The sequence below is a fragment of the Lepidochelys kempii genome, chromosome 1 (assembly GCF_965140285.1).
Source record: "Lepidochelys kempii isolate rLepKem1 chromosome 1, rLepKem1.hap1, whole genome shotgun sequence".
NCBI lineage: Eukaryota > Metazoa > Chordata > Testudines > Cheloniidae > Lepidochelys > Lepidochelys kempii.
In genome coordinates this window covers 281,760,993-281,775,733 of record NC_136380.1, presented here as the reverse complement: position 1 = coordinate 281,775,733, position 14,741 = coordinate 281,760,993, and the positions used below count along the sequence as shown (strand labels likewise).

The 14,741-nt window shown below is 39.0% G+C and overlaps 1 protein-coding gene across 10 annotated transcripts in view; it reads left to right on the top strand.

The window, feature by feature from the left end:
• NAV3 (neuron navigator 3) overlaps positions 1-14,741 on the top strand; it is an 846,806-nt gene that overhangs the window by 580,595 nt on the left and 251,470 nt on the right. For 8 of the 10 annotated variants that reach the window (XM_078851118.1, XM_078851116.1, XM_073327696.2 and 5 more), the window contains one exon: positions 13,951-14,019. The exons of 1 other annotated variant lie outside the window; for it this stretch is intronic. In XM_078851118.1, the coding sequence (XP_078707244.1) occupies positions 13,951-14,019 (69 nt within the window). Of the gene's footprint in view, positions 1-1,556; positions 1,676-13,950; positions 14,020-14,741 lie in introns of those variants that run through there. One more of the 10 variants, XM_078851122.1, reaches the window with a different exon arrangement.

The following is a 14,741-nucleotide window of genomic DNA, read 5'->3' as shown; positions in this document are numbered from 1 at the left end:
GAGATTTGGTCCCTGAATTACCCTTGTATCACTGTACGGTATGCTGAGCTATTATAAATCTCTATAGTTTCCTATTTGGTTAACAGAAAACAAGAATTCAGTTATTATATTCACACTTGGAGAAATTTGATCTCATTCCCCCATCCATCTCTTGAACTTTTTATGAAGGACATAACTTTACAACATCTCTTTTGCAGTATAGTTTTAGTGACCAAGACTCAGGCATTTGGTTCTGAATGTATTCTTTAATATTTCCTTACAAATACTTGCCATTATCTTGATCTGCTAGTAGTTTAGGAAGCTATAGAACATAGAAGAATTGACATCATGGAAAGTCTAGTATGTTTATTAAAGTTAACACTTTTCTTTTGCTGCTGTTATGGAGGAACAACAGGACAATGTCATATAATAATGAGCCTCTCGACTGACAAAAAAAATTAGTGCTCTTGAAAAATCTGCATGGAGAAATATATATATGCATGTGAAATATCTGTATGACACAGAGCAGCACTTTATTTGCTTGACCATGATTTTTTATTCTAGATATAAACAAAAATAGCATTGGGCTGATTAAGTTAGATGTTGCTTAGCTAGAAGCACAAGGTGAATTAACGTTAATGTTTCATAAAACAGAACCATTGACATATTTTTGACAATTAATTTTTAACATAGGGACTTAAAACTTACCTAGTTCATTAAATGGTAATAATGTCTCAATAAAATGTAACATAAAATTGCCTTGCATTGTTTCTTTTTTCTGTATTATCAGAAGAAATTATCCTACTCCAATAATCTATGTAGTGGAATTAATTAAATTGTACAGGTCTATCCCTCCATACCTGATCTTAATCTTAAAGATGATTCTCATAAATATAAAGTATTGTTATAAGTCTTCCTTGCAGCTATTACTTGAATATTTTCTTGCTTAACCTGCTCCAATTTCCACTGTATTTCCTTGAGAGCTCCTGTTTTTAGGTAATGCTTAATACTCTGAAAAACTCTGTCAGTTAGAAAACTAAGGTTAGCAAATTATTCATGGCAATATTAGGGACATGTTCAAAACATTTTTTGTCTATAGTAAATGTATGCAATACATATTTGAGGCCTATGACCCATTTTTACCCAGGAAAAATTCCCACTGATTTTTGGATAAGGACTATAGGATTGACCCTTATGTGGCAGAGGCAGGATAACTAATATTTGAATGGTATGTTTATCTTCATTCACTCATAAATAATGATTTATATAAGACTTCACATTCATTATGAACATCTGTCTTCTTGTATGTGGGTTAATGGCAGTACAACCCTCTTTCTATTTCTTCTTTGTATATTTTGTTCACCAAGAGCACCTACCTGAGGCCACTGTGAAAATACTCTTTGTGTTTAATGGGCTGTATAAATTCAACATTTAAATGTATTTTGTGTATAGATGTAAACACAACAAAGTGTGTATACTGCACAAGGAATATGTTTTATATACATTTTTTAAAAATGTTAACATCAACATTTAATTTTCATTGTGTAATTTGGAGCTTTGAGAATGTCTTTTATTATTATTGCAATTCCTTATTAATAATGTTTATTACTCTGCTGGGGATTATCTTGCTATTTGCTCCTGTCTGGTTCGTCTTTTTCCCCAACACACACACCTTGGCTGCCTGTTCAACCCAATGGTGAGAATATTTGAGTGTTGGTCTCTGTGTGTTGTAGATGTATTGTAGTTTGTGCTGAAATATACAAATATGTGACTCAGACTAATTTCATTTGTTTTTAAAAATAGATTGGATTTGAATTAAAGTAATTTATTAAAACAATCAGGTGGTAGACAATATCCAGAATATTGCCCCTTTAAGTGAAAGCATTCAGAAGTCTCGAAGTATTTTGTGGGTACATTTCAAAGTGACATAACAGAAGTGTAGTAGAGACCACAGGTTGGTGAGAAAATTCCTTTTGTGGCAGTCAGATATGATAAGACGATTGCCTAGATTCATCTTGATTTAGCCTGAGATGAAAGAAAGTATTTAGTTTTATTACTTGTGTTTCAGTGAAGCACTTTGAAAAGTTAACTCTTTGTAGATAGTCTACTGCTGTAGAGATAAATATAGTCTAGATTATGAAAGTATTGGCCAAAAGTCAGGATCCTCCATCTTTATTTCAGCAACCAGTAGCTTCTATTTGATTAATGTTTGCTTTGCTGTTTTATTTCCTTCATCAGTGAAAATTATGAAATTATGGATGTCATCATTTCCACTTCGAAATACAGGCCTCAGGTGAAACAGTTATAAATGTGGAAAGGGAAAATACCATCAATAAGTCGCACTGAACATGGTCAAACTATAACAGTGGGTAAAATCCTAACCCCATTGAAGCCATTGGGAATTTTGCTGCTGGGGTCAGTGAGGCTAGGATTTCACAGTAGGAATGTAAAAGAGAGGCTCAAAATACAAAATGCAAGTTTGATCCAGATTTCAAAGTTGATGGTGTTTGGATCTGGGGTTTTGGTTCAGGCCTTTCTATGATTGTCACTGGGCTTGAATCCACTCCTGATCCCATTGAAGTCAAAGGAGTTTTGCTATCAACTTCAATGGGAGAAAGTTTGGGCTCTTTAGCAGCAGCAGAAAAAGAAGTAAGAGACTGATAGAACCAGGTACTAAAATGGATCTGAATCAACAAAAATTGCACTTCATAGAGAACCAACGAGGCTGCATTTGCAATCATTACTGTCCCCTTTTAAGTAAGATTATTCCGGAGAAGCAAAAGTTCCAGTACATACTTGCAGTCAGAATGTTAAAGGGGTGGCAGGATAAGGTTTGCTCTGAGAGAGGAGATAATGTGTCCAATTCTGTAAAACCAGTTCAATCCAAACTCCAAACCATAGGAGTCAGACCTGCATCAATAGGGAAGGATTGTGCCCCCCCAAATGAATATCATTTGGCCTATAGACTTCTGGAGGCAGCAGTTAAGTTTCAAGTTTCAGATTAAGGAGGCAATGTCTTGGGCTGAGAATGGAGAGAGTTAAAGGAATTTACAGTCAGAGAAGTGTCATTATCCAAAGAATAGTCAATTTATGGAAAAAATATTAAAGGTAGCAATGCCACTAAATGTGAACAATACTAAAAATGATTTAGACACCCACTTAAAGGAAAAATATGTGGTCAGTAATAAGCAGTAACTCAGTGGAAATAATAGACTTAGATTGGTTTTCTGACCTCCTTCCATCTCAAAGTTTCCTGCGTTCCTGCATGACTAACTATGAGACTTTGCTGCTACAGTATCTTAGATAGGTGTCTCATGATTTAGTTATGATTCTGTTGTTGCTTTGAGCTTTGGCAATAAAAAATATCATGGTGCTGGTGGCCTTATTTATATATGTCAGTACAGATACATGACAACAATGGTTCCATTATATTTTTTTACACCACATTTTGCTAGTGGATTCCATTATCACAGCAATACATTTAAACTTGCCATAGTGTTGATCTTCCAACCACCCAGATACTAAAATAAAACACATGTGGATGAAAGCAAAAGTTCTTTCTCATTTATGGATTAGGCAGTAGCTGGTTTCAGTGAGCTGTCAGCAAAATTCCAAAAGATGGACAAACTATTTTATCACATACAGGAATGATGTGCGCAGCTTGAGATCCAGATGGATTTTGTTAATTCGTTATATTAAAGGAACACCCTGTTTTTTTAGGAGCATAAACAAAGTTAGGTGGCTGATCTTTGTAAGCAGTTACATGTATAGCCAATACACTGAACTGAGTTTCATTTTGCTTCTTTCTCAGAAGTAGTAGAGGAAAAATGAAGCATGTTGCATTCACAACTTATTGTATCCTATACTATGCTAGGTACACAAATATTAATGTAATGCCTGTGATTATGAATGTAAACGGCCCCAAATCAAAATATGAAAAGCCAGATTCTAGTCTCGGTTACACCACAGTAAATTCAGAGTAAAGGCATTGACTTCATTGTTTTTATAGGGCTAGCTGTATCTTTACAGTCTGCTCGGAGTGAGTGGCGTTACATCACTGCACCACCGCACGAGTAAACCAAAGAATTAATTGTGACACAGTGAGTCACAATTTCCCTCTGCCCGTCCTGTGTCCAATTACCCACTCTGGTAAGGGCAGAGCCAAGGCTCTTCTCTTTCTCTGTCCCCTCCCTGCCAACATGATCTCATTGGGAGTATCAGCTGTGTAGCTCCTGCTCTCCCCCCTACAACCAGTGTCCGTATATAAGCAGATGTGAGCAGACGCATAAGGCGGGGACATTATTCCCTCTTTCTCCTCTTTGTTACTTGAGTAAAGGCTATTACAATCTACCCAAAAGTAACGGTTGTCTTAGTAATGTTAATATATACTGTATATAGTTAAATCCATTTGGAAGGCCATGCAGAATGTAGTAGAGTGTTTAATAAGTGGTGCATCTCTTTGTGAGCACATGATGCTCTATCCCTAACCCTAGGATCTGCGCTAGCTGCTTGTTGACTTCCTCCTTGACCTTAAGATGTTGTTTTTACTCATAAAGCCCCAGTTGTTCTGAGACCTTCCTATCTGGGAGACCAGCTCTCTTCCTATTCCACCCTGCTGCATTTGAGATCAGTGAAGGCATTTGGGCTGGAGTCGTTTTGGTAGTTAAAATAGGGAGCTGCTGGGATTGACTCTCTGTGTGGGCCCCCCCATCTTTGGAATTCACTCCTCCCATTCATCCAGATTGGTTGATCTTTCAGGCATGCTGCAATGGCCAATCAATTTCAGCAGGCATTTAAAGATGGTTGAGGCGACTGGAGTTAGATTTTGAGTGGGGAAAATGAGGGTTGTGAGATGTTTATTTGTAACCTATTTGCTGAAAAGTGGTTGGTTTGTTGGGAGGTGAAATGTGCTTGCTATTTTGATGTTGGTATTGTATTTGTTAATTAATGGCAAGGGAGTCTAGAGAGTAAGCTAGGCATTCTTTCATGTTGTTCTATTGAAACCCAATCCACTAAAATAGATACTAGCTCTGATGACTAGTTGTTTATTTAAGCAAATATGTTATATGTAATGCAGATGGGTTTTATAAATTGAAATAGTGATTTTCTCTATTAGCCTTTCAGTCCACTTCCTGCACCTGTGGGTTCAAATCCCATATAAGTCAGCAGAAGATGGTGGTCTTATTCTAGCTTCTGTTTGTTTACTTCACATAACTACCAACTGAATTTGCACATTTTGCATTGACTGAAAGTTTGTGCAGGAAATTACTAAAATAGTAAGTTTGTTTCTGGCCAGAGTTCACTTTGAAGTAATTAAAAAAGCAATATATGTAAAAGTGTATATCACCTGCCTTACGTTATACTTCATTCATGTTAATGTTACCTGAATAACAGCTTCATAAGCAATAATTTTAAATTTTTCTTTAAAATATCTGTTCTGATGTTAAGGACCACATTTTCAAATGGCCTTTGAAAATGCAGCAGTAGTATTTGCAAAAACACCCATCCATGTGCTTCAAAATCCAGCAATTGTGCATACAAATCAGACAGTTGTGCAAATACTAATTTGTGCTTACACCTTTTTCTTTTTTTGGAGGCCCCTTTCAAAGGCAAATTTGAACCTTCTCCCAAAGGGGACATTTAGGACTACATATGTGATGATAGGTGTAGCAGAGACTGGCAGGGCCCCCTTGGCTCCTACCTCTGCTAAGCCCACAAAGTCACTCTGAGACCGTGGAGTTAGTAACTACTGGCACAGTTTATTCACAGATTTTTTCCCCACCACCGTTTTACCATATACAGTTGACCCTTCACCGTCGCAGGCAGGAGGGAAGAGCTACCTTCCAGCTTCCTTTCCCTGCATTTTCTCTTTCTTTCTGCTTCTCCCTGGCTTCCCTGACCCCAGGCTAATTAGGCAGCAGCTGTCTCTGCTTCCCCAGTTAGGGCCAGGTTACCTCCAGCCAGCAATAATGTATTCCCTAAATGGGAGCTGGCATGACAGAGGGATAAATCAGTAACCCTTTGCCCAGCACCCTGTCACAATGGCAAATAAATATTTAAAATACTATTTTTCTTTGTTTGGTTTAAGGAAAATGTACTGGTTCTTAAAGATGACAGACTGAACCTTTTAGTAATCTTCTGTTTATTCATACAAAACTGATACAGCATGGCAGTAGCAGTAAATAATTCCCTGCACAAACCCCTGTCATAATACGTTCATATCATTTTCATCCTCACAAGAAACAGAGGAACCAATACTGGTGTTTGGTAAATGAAAAAAAAAAAAAAACAGGAGGACAATAACAGTAGAAAAAACCCTATAATTTTTTCCCCAATTGTTTTAAATTTAAGCTTTTCTCTATCCCATCTTTCAAAGGTTCCCCATCTCTTTTGGCTCTTCATTCAGACTTGGGAGAGGGACCCTGGAAATTCTGTCAATCTCTAATCTCCTATTATCTGCCCTGGTGTAATGTTTATAGTCATCAGAAGTTCTTCCTCCTCCCCTGAGATATATCTGGTGCATATCACCACATTGTCCTCTGAAAACCTGGGAAAAATAATTCATTTCAATCCATAGCACTGATTTCTCATGTCAATAAATTATCCTCACCATCTGTTTAAGAACCATGTCTCCTTCATTGTCGTCTTGTTCTTTTTGCATTTCAAACTGTAACTATAATAGTTTCTTCACTATCTGTCCTCACAATTTAAATAAAAATTAACTCCATTCTGTAATCTTTTAAATATTTAATTTTACCTGGCACATGCCTTATTCTCACCGTTGATTACTTTTTACTCAATATTGCTTATGTGCATTTGGCCACAATTTATTCCTCCTGGGGCCTGATCCAAAGCCTATTGAAGTCAAAGAGAATCTTTCCATTGATTCCATTGAGGCTTTGGATCAGGCCTTTATTGCATTTGCAATTAGAAGAAACAGAACCCTTAAAAATACATGAATTTTTCCTTGAGTGGCTCTCTGTTTCTCTCTGTGTTTTGGAACTCTTGTGTATGAGATCAGATTCTCTATTCATGGAGAAAAGAAAAAAAATCCTACTTCCAGCATCAAAGAATTACATGTTGTTGTTTTTATCAATTAGTGCCCAGGCAAAAGAGATTAAGATAGAAATTAAAAACATGAATGTTTAATATACTTAAGTATGAGATATACCACATTTATAAGAGATAGACAAGCTGTTTAGAAAGATAGCTTATATAGTGGTCTGTGTTTTGTCCTGCTTAATAAAAACACTCTGCAACATGAGAACATGCCAAAAATTATGATAGGAGTTTTATTAATTTCTTTTTATGGTATGACTCATTTTAGGCACCAATTCACCAGTCCATCCTCATACAACAAAACACTTACACATTTGCTGAATAGGGATGGTTTTAGGAGCATGTTTAACTGTTTTGAGGAATTGGGGCCCTAAAAACCTCAATCTTATTTTAGCATCTGCAAACCAATTTGTTTTATCCAGAATGGTATCAAAGGATCCAAAAGAAGTCAGATAGAAATAAGAGGGAGCAAGAACTAAATGCTATGTAGCTCCCTGCCATCTGGTACGAAAGATTCATTATACATCTGCTTCTTTTGCAACTTTAAGACTAGAATTAACATAGGTACTCTGAGATAGACTCATTCTGTTACTGGGTCCTTAGTGGAACTAAGACAGAGTCAATCAGAGGTGAATGTGTATATGTATGTATATATACATATTGCTGTATGGCTGCAATCCCAGTCTGACAGAGCACATTGTTATTTAATTGGGTGCTTTGTGTGGAAAAAATATTATTTTTTAAAAAAAGGTGTTTGAGGTACCTAAAAGTACTTATATACCAATTTAACTAAAATTGCTAAGTTATTGTTGGTTTGCAGTTTTTAGTAATTTTTTTCTTTTCATTATTTTATTGACATCCTTTCTTATGTCTTTAAGGGTTCTCATTTCATTTAATTGTTATTAAACATTTACTTTGTGGTAGTGCTCACAGGCCCCAATCAGTATTAAGGCCCCATTGTGCTGTACAAACATATACAAAGGCACAGTCCCTACTTTGAATGATCTATGTATATCTGAAGTCACTCTGTTTTGAAAGAAGGAAGTCAATGTGGAGAAAAAATTAGAGGGAAGCAAAAAATGCCTGAGGTAGGTGGGGAAGTGAGGAGCCCTGGCTCTTGGCAGCGTGCCTAGTGGGGAACTTGGGAGCACAGGAAATCATGAAGTTTGAAACCCCAGGTTGCTAGCTCCCTTCCAGGCAGGCTGCTGAGGCGCCAGGAAGCTTAGGGAAAATCGAAATTTTCTGGCAGAATTTTTTTTGATTTTGTGAAAAGAAAAAAAAAAAAAACCTACCTGAATATCATTTTGACAGAAAATTCCCATCCGGCTGTAGTGCGTACTCACCCCACCAACGTGGTATGACTGTACCTTGTCATGTCAAATTCAGGTACTCAGTAGGGTAAAATGATTTTGATCACATAAGAAAACCTTTTATTTCTGTTTTTGTTTGCTTTTTGCTTTTGTTTTGTTCTTGATTTTTTTCTCTCTCTAACCAGAATTAAAGTGTCCAGCAATTTTAACAAATCACATGGCTGATATTTTCAGAATTACAACCTACAGGACATCCTATACATTACAGATGGATTGGCACACTACCATCACACTATATAGTAACAGCTGCTAGAAAGACTCTGTTTTTAATAAATAGCAAAGGATATAGGGAGTCATTACATGGGTTTCCATTGAAGCTGGGGTTTAAAGTACTGTCAATTTGACTCATGCTGTGTATCCAGCTTCCGATGAGCTCTATCCCTCAGTTTTCTGTGCTGTATACAATTTCATGGCGCTTCCTCCTTCTCATTCCTTCCTTCCTGTACCACTCAGCCATTAATGTTCTTATGCTGTTTGTCTGCAGGCAAGGGAGTAAGCAGACTGATTTCCCTGCAGTTGACTCCAAAGTCTGCCATTAATTCATTGTCTGCCCTTCACCCTCACTCTTCACAGATGGTCATTTGAACTGATGAGTTCATTACACTTTCCTCATTCTTTCCCAGTTTGCTCTGGTAAAATTAAAATTCTGATCCCCCCTCGTTCTCTGAATTAACCAGCCTTTGGTGAACAGGCATCGAAGAATCTTTAACATTGTTACTTATGGAAACTTTTGAGGGTTTTCATGCACCTGCTAGGAGCAGTTTCTAAAGCCCATAGCCCTGCTTGCAGCTGACCTATTCAGTTTTCTTTCATTGTTTGCACCCTCTCGGGCCTAAAGATCAACAACAGAAACGAGCCAGTTTTACCATTTCATTGGGATTGTTGCGACTAGGTTAGCAGTCTATGCGTCCTTAAGTTGCAAGAGAAAAAAAAAATGTTACGGCTGATCCAAAGTCCACTGAAGTCAATGGAAAGAATCCAGCTGATTTCAAAGGGCTTTGGATCAGACTCTTTCTTGCCTTTTTCAAACAGGAATTTCCTAATGATGCAATGCAGCACGGCTGCCCTCGGTCCGAGGGCCGCCCAGAGGATTCAGGGGGCCGGGGCAAAGCAATTTTGGGGGCCCTTTAATTAATTAAGCGCCTTTTAAATTTTTACTCACCCGTCTTCGGCGGCATTTTGGCGGCGGGTCCTTCACTCACTCTGGGTCTTCGGCGGCACTAAAGGACCCGCCGCTCAAGACCCGGCGCGCCGCCCCCTCCGTAAAAGCACCACCGGGTGAGTAAAAGCAGGAGGTGGTGCCTTTTTTGTGATGGTTCCCCCCTGCTTGCTCCACCTGGCTATGCTACTGGCCCTTCCATAAAAAAAAAAAAAGTTGGAATACTGTAGAATACTATATTCTCATGGGGGCCTGGGGCAAATTGCCCCACTCCCCCCTGCCCCTTCCCCCCCGGTGGCCCTGCTTGGTCCTGTGCCTGTCTGTTAGGCTGCATTGACTGGGCCATTTTTGTAACTGTTACAACCAGTTTTGATGGGAGCAGTTAGCCAAAAATGCAGGGTCTTGTGGGTCGTTCCAGTTAGGAGGAAAAGTTAATGATGGAGTCAGGTAGTTTTTTGATGCAGCCCTTGTCTATTTACAAAGTGTGTACAATGTCCTGTTTCCTGGAACATAGCAGGAATCAAACAAGAGGCTGTGTTTTTACTCACAGTTCCGAGCCCCTTTTCCAGTCAGCACTTAGCCCACAAGATCCCTCTTCGAGCGCTTGTGTACAAATAGAGCTGTTTCCATGTGTAGGAGCTAAACAGGAATAAGGCACTCTTGTTCTGGAATAAGAGCGTGGTCAGGAACAGCTACTGTGCTTTAAATTTACACTCTACCTTAATCCACGTTAACTTTCAACTATGGACAAGTCATTTGCTTTTCTTGGGACCACGTTCCCAATGCTGTTTTCTTTCTTTCTTTCTTTCTTTCTTTCTTTCTTTCTTTCTTTCTTTCTTTCTTTCTTTCTTTCTTTCTTTCTTTCTTTCTTTCTTTCTTTCTTTCTTTCTTTCTTTCTTTCTCACTCACACACACACATACACACACACTTCTCTACTACAAATACTGCAATACCCAGTGAAACCCCTCCTCCCACATAGTTCATATACCTGACTGGCCTGATGTGCATTCTTTTTTGGCTGTGACATGTGCCTGTATTTTGGTTGAAAGCCCCTATGGTTTCAGCTATCAGGTACCAGTAAGGAACTTAATGGCATCTTATAATTATCTTAGATAAGCAGCAGTTACAACCCCAAGTTTCAATGCACTTTAGACTAACACATAATAATACATTCAAATATGAGCGTGAGCCTGCACTGTATGTGTTGCAAAACTTCATTTTTTTTCTGACTGCTAAATTATGTCTATAGGCAATCGGCAGTATTGGCAATATTTTCTTTTTAAAAGGTAGTATAATTCTTGGAAGAATGCTAGACTTTTGATGTGTTGAAGGTCACATCCAGTGGTTCTGGAGCAATTTTTAAAGTGGGGGTGCTGAATGTGATGTATTTGGGTTGTTATTCCTACTTCAAGGCGTGCAGCACGCCCAACACCTGTAGTTCCAGCGCCTATGGTCACATTTGTCAGTATGGGGCAAGCAGTTTTGGAAAAGGTAGCTGTGCAAGAAGCTAATCGGTCCATCATCGTCTACTGCTAACCAAGAGATATAAACCAAAAGTAATTAGGGACTTGATGAACCCATTGTATTTACTGGTTACAGCCTTTTTCTCTCTTCCTCCTCCCCCCACACTTATTTTACATATCTTTGGAAAATGAATTCAGTTTTCAGAAGAAGAGGGACTGAAATGCTTTTTAATAGACTTTGGAGATTTGAAAGCAGTCTCAAGACAGAAGCTCCCTGAACTTGGAAGGGGTTAGATGGAAACAGAGAGATACTTCGCTAGCAAGCATTTTCAGTTGAATATCCCTCTGCATTTTGTCTTCATTTAATGGAAACGACACCCTCTGTACCTGCAGACTGGCACACCAACACCTCAAGAACACGGAGAAGTCATAGTTGTCTGATCTTTTCAGCTGCCTTGGAAAATTATTGTTCTTCTAGGTCAAAAAGCTACCGTAGAGTATCGCTGTACATGGCATTCACAGCTTTCAGGCAGTGCCTGAGATGCATCCTATTCACTTTGCTTTAAAAATCACTGTCTGTGTTAATTGTACTTACATCATTTTGTCTTACACTCAGGAGTTACTCTCCAGAATTTTGTAACACATCATAATTTTCACTAATTTCTATTAGTGTGCCTTCCCAACAGTGTAAAAGTGACACTTCAGCATTATGATGCCGTCATGTGACCTGCCAGGTGTGTGGGAGACCTCAAAGGGTGAGCTATTAAGGCAGAGAATTAGTCTTAAATATTCAGCCTCTGAAGTAAAAAGGAGAAGTTGCAGTTGCTTTTGGGCTTCAAGTGCCCAGCATGTTATTGTGAAATTGCGATAGATGATAAAATAATACAATACTGTAATAGAAGATATAAAATAGTATGGAATGTGTGTGCGCCCATATATATAGAACATGGGCTAATTACTATTTTAAATCCCAGAGGAGATGCTGTCATTTCAAACCATGAATTGTCACTGTTCTGAGGTTATACAACCTGTCTATTCCAAAGGGCCGTGGCACTGCTGTCTCTTTGGGTGGTTCCACACCCCAGTGTTAGGACTCGTATACTCTTATATCTTTCAAACCGTGTGTGAGCAGGGGCCGTTTCCAACCTGCAGACACAGTTCATATTTTTAGAGGCCATACTGTGATCCCTTACTGGGGTTGTATTTATTAACACGGAAATTAGCAACAATAAACACAAAGTTCGGTTCCCACTATCTCAATAACAGTCTGGGCACTTGAAGCTCAAAGGGAACCAAAGTATCTTGTTTTTACTAGCGGCTGAATATTTAAGAATAATTCTCTGCCTTAATATCTCACAGTTGGAAAAGGTCTCCCACCCACCTCTTTGTCATCCTAGCAGGTCAAATGAAGGGATCATCATGCTGAGCTGTCACTGTTACACTGTATTCACTATTTTCAGTCACTATATTCAGCGAGACCAATACGCTGCCTAACTTAGTGCATCAGCAGAAACCACTTAACTTTTTCCTACCAGAATCAATACCTCCTAGCAGGGATAGGTGTTTCTGGCAAATAGTGCTAGCCTATTATACAGGGCCTGAGGACCAGAGGTGGTGGCTGCTGCTGCTGCTATTACTGCAGTGATTTAAAAATATAAAGTGTGGGAGTTGCTGGGTTTATGCCAAACCAATCAAAATGGAGCTTGCATTTTACTTGGTTTCCTCCCACATCCTCAAAAGCCCTAAGGCTCTGATTTCCCATTTCACCTGACCTATGATTAAAATCACCTTTGTGCCTCCCCATGATCTGGGGCTCTAAGACCTGACGGCTGCTCTACATTGTATCAGCCATAATAGCTAGAGTATATCGGCTGCAGCTCCTCCCCATAGCCATGCGTCAGACAAACCCCTCATGCAAATTGCTGGGAGACCCGGTCGTATAGAGCCACACTTCACTAGGGAGTGGCATAAACTGGCCGTAAGGCAACAGAGATTCAGCACCAGGCGTCTCCTGCTTGATGGGACACATGTCTGGCCTTCCAACAGGGTTCTGTTGTAGTAACCCCCTAGCACGGACATGTCTTGTATTGCAGAAATGCCCTCTGCATGCTGAAAGAGGCTAAGATGCGACTCCTTATGGAATGTGACAGGAAACCTAAATAAATAGCAGGAGTCGCCTATTAAAGCATCTGTCTGAGCAATGCACTTTGTTACAATTAGCTTGAGTGATAATGACAGAAAACATCAGTGGACGCTTCTATATGGCTACATTTATCAGCAGGGTATCTTTCCTTTGGTGTCAAGTATCAGAAGGGTAGCCATGTTAGTCTGTGTCCACAAAAACAAGGAGTCCAGTGGCACCTTAAAGACTAACAAATTTATTTGGGCATAAACTTTTGTGGGTAAAAAACCCACTTCTTCAGTTGCCTTTCCTTTGGTGGGTTCAATTTATATCTGCATTTTGTGTCCACACTGGGTATGTAGCTGCAAATTGGAATATTTGTTCTCCTCTAGCTACCTAATTGCAGATACAGATCAGGTAGCTGGAGGCAAAAGTACTTACATATTTGCCTGCAGTTCTTTTTGAAGACGCAAAAACACAAACACAAATTTTGAAGCTGCAGATTACACTACCAGTGCTGAAACTTGGGCATTCTGAATTTTTCCCCAAACTGTCTATATCTAAACGTTAATACGTTTTTCTAAGTGAGGCAAATTACGGTGCCGTCCATTATTTCATAATCTGTACATTGCATTACTCATATCCTGCACATTAATTCATTCTTTGCTGATTAATTTGGGTTTTCTGTACATGTTCAGCTTGCATTACATTAACTCATAGTTTGCTGGTAAGTGTGTGCTTTCTATATGTGTTCAAAAATTCTTTTTAATTCAATTTCTCTGTTTCTTCTCATACAGTCTGAGAGCCAGATATGCAACTCAGTCTAATCACAGTGGAATTGCAACCAGTCAAAAAAAGACTTCTAGGTCAGTTAATATCTCTCATTTATTGCTTATTAGTGATACTCAACTGAGTCAGTGCCCATTGGTATTTTATTCTTTGGACATAAGTAAACATTGCAATGTGTAATCATGCAAATTTTGTACCACCGAGCTTTGTCATGGGAAAGCCTTGCACCTGACTGGCAAAAGCAAATTTGTACAATACCATTAGCCATATTTCTGATTGTTATATGTCCTGCATCTTTGTATCCTGCATGTAAAATATCAGATTTGAGGGGTTAGAAGGCTTAGGGATTTAGTAAAGCTTTTGACTCAACTTCTTACTTGAGTCACAAGTGAAAATGAATTTGGAAATCCATCCAAAGCTCCTGTGTCCACATCCAAAATCATCACACAAGTCTCGTTCATGGAGGGTTGTCTATTTTGGTGGGATGTATTCCTGGAGGTCTCAGCACATGACATAGTCTATAATTAAAGATTAATCTTTAGTTCCTGGAGACCCCAGGACAATCTAGGGGGGTTGGCAACCCTAAATTCCTGGATGTCAGGAGCAGAGGAGCAAAGATGTAGCAGACAAACAGTTACGGACTGTGTCTACTGTCCCTGGAATAGCACAGGTAAAGCCCCTCTTCATGAGATACTTGGATTTGGAGACACAAAGGGCCTCAGCTAAAGCTTGAAGTGTACTTGACAGAGCTGTGTGCAGAAGCTCACACTTTCCCTGCCTGTCCTGTTGTCTGCTCTTG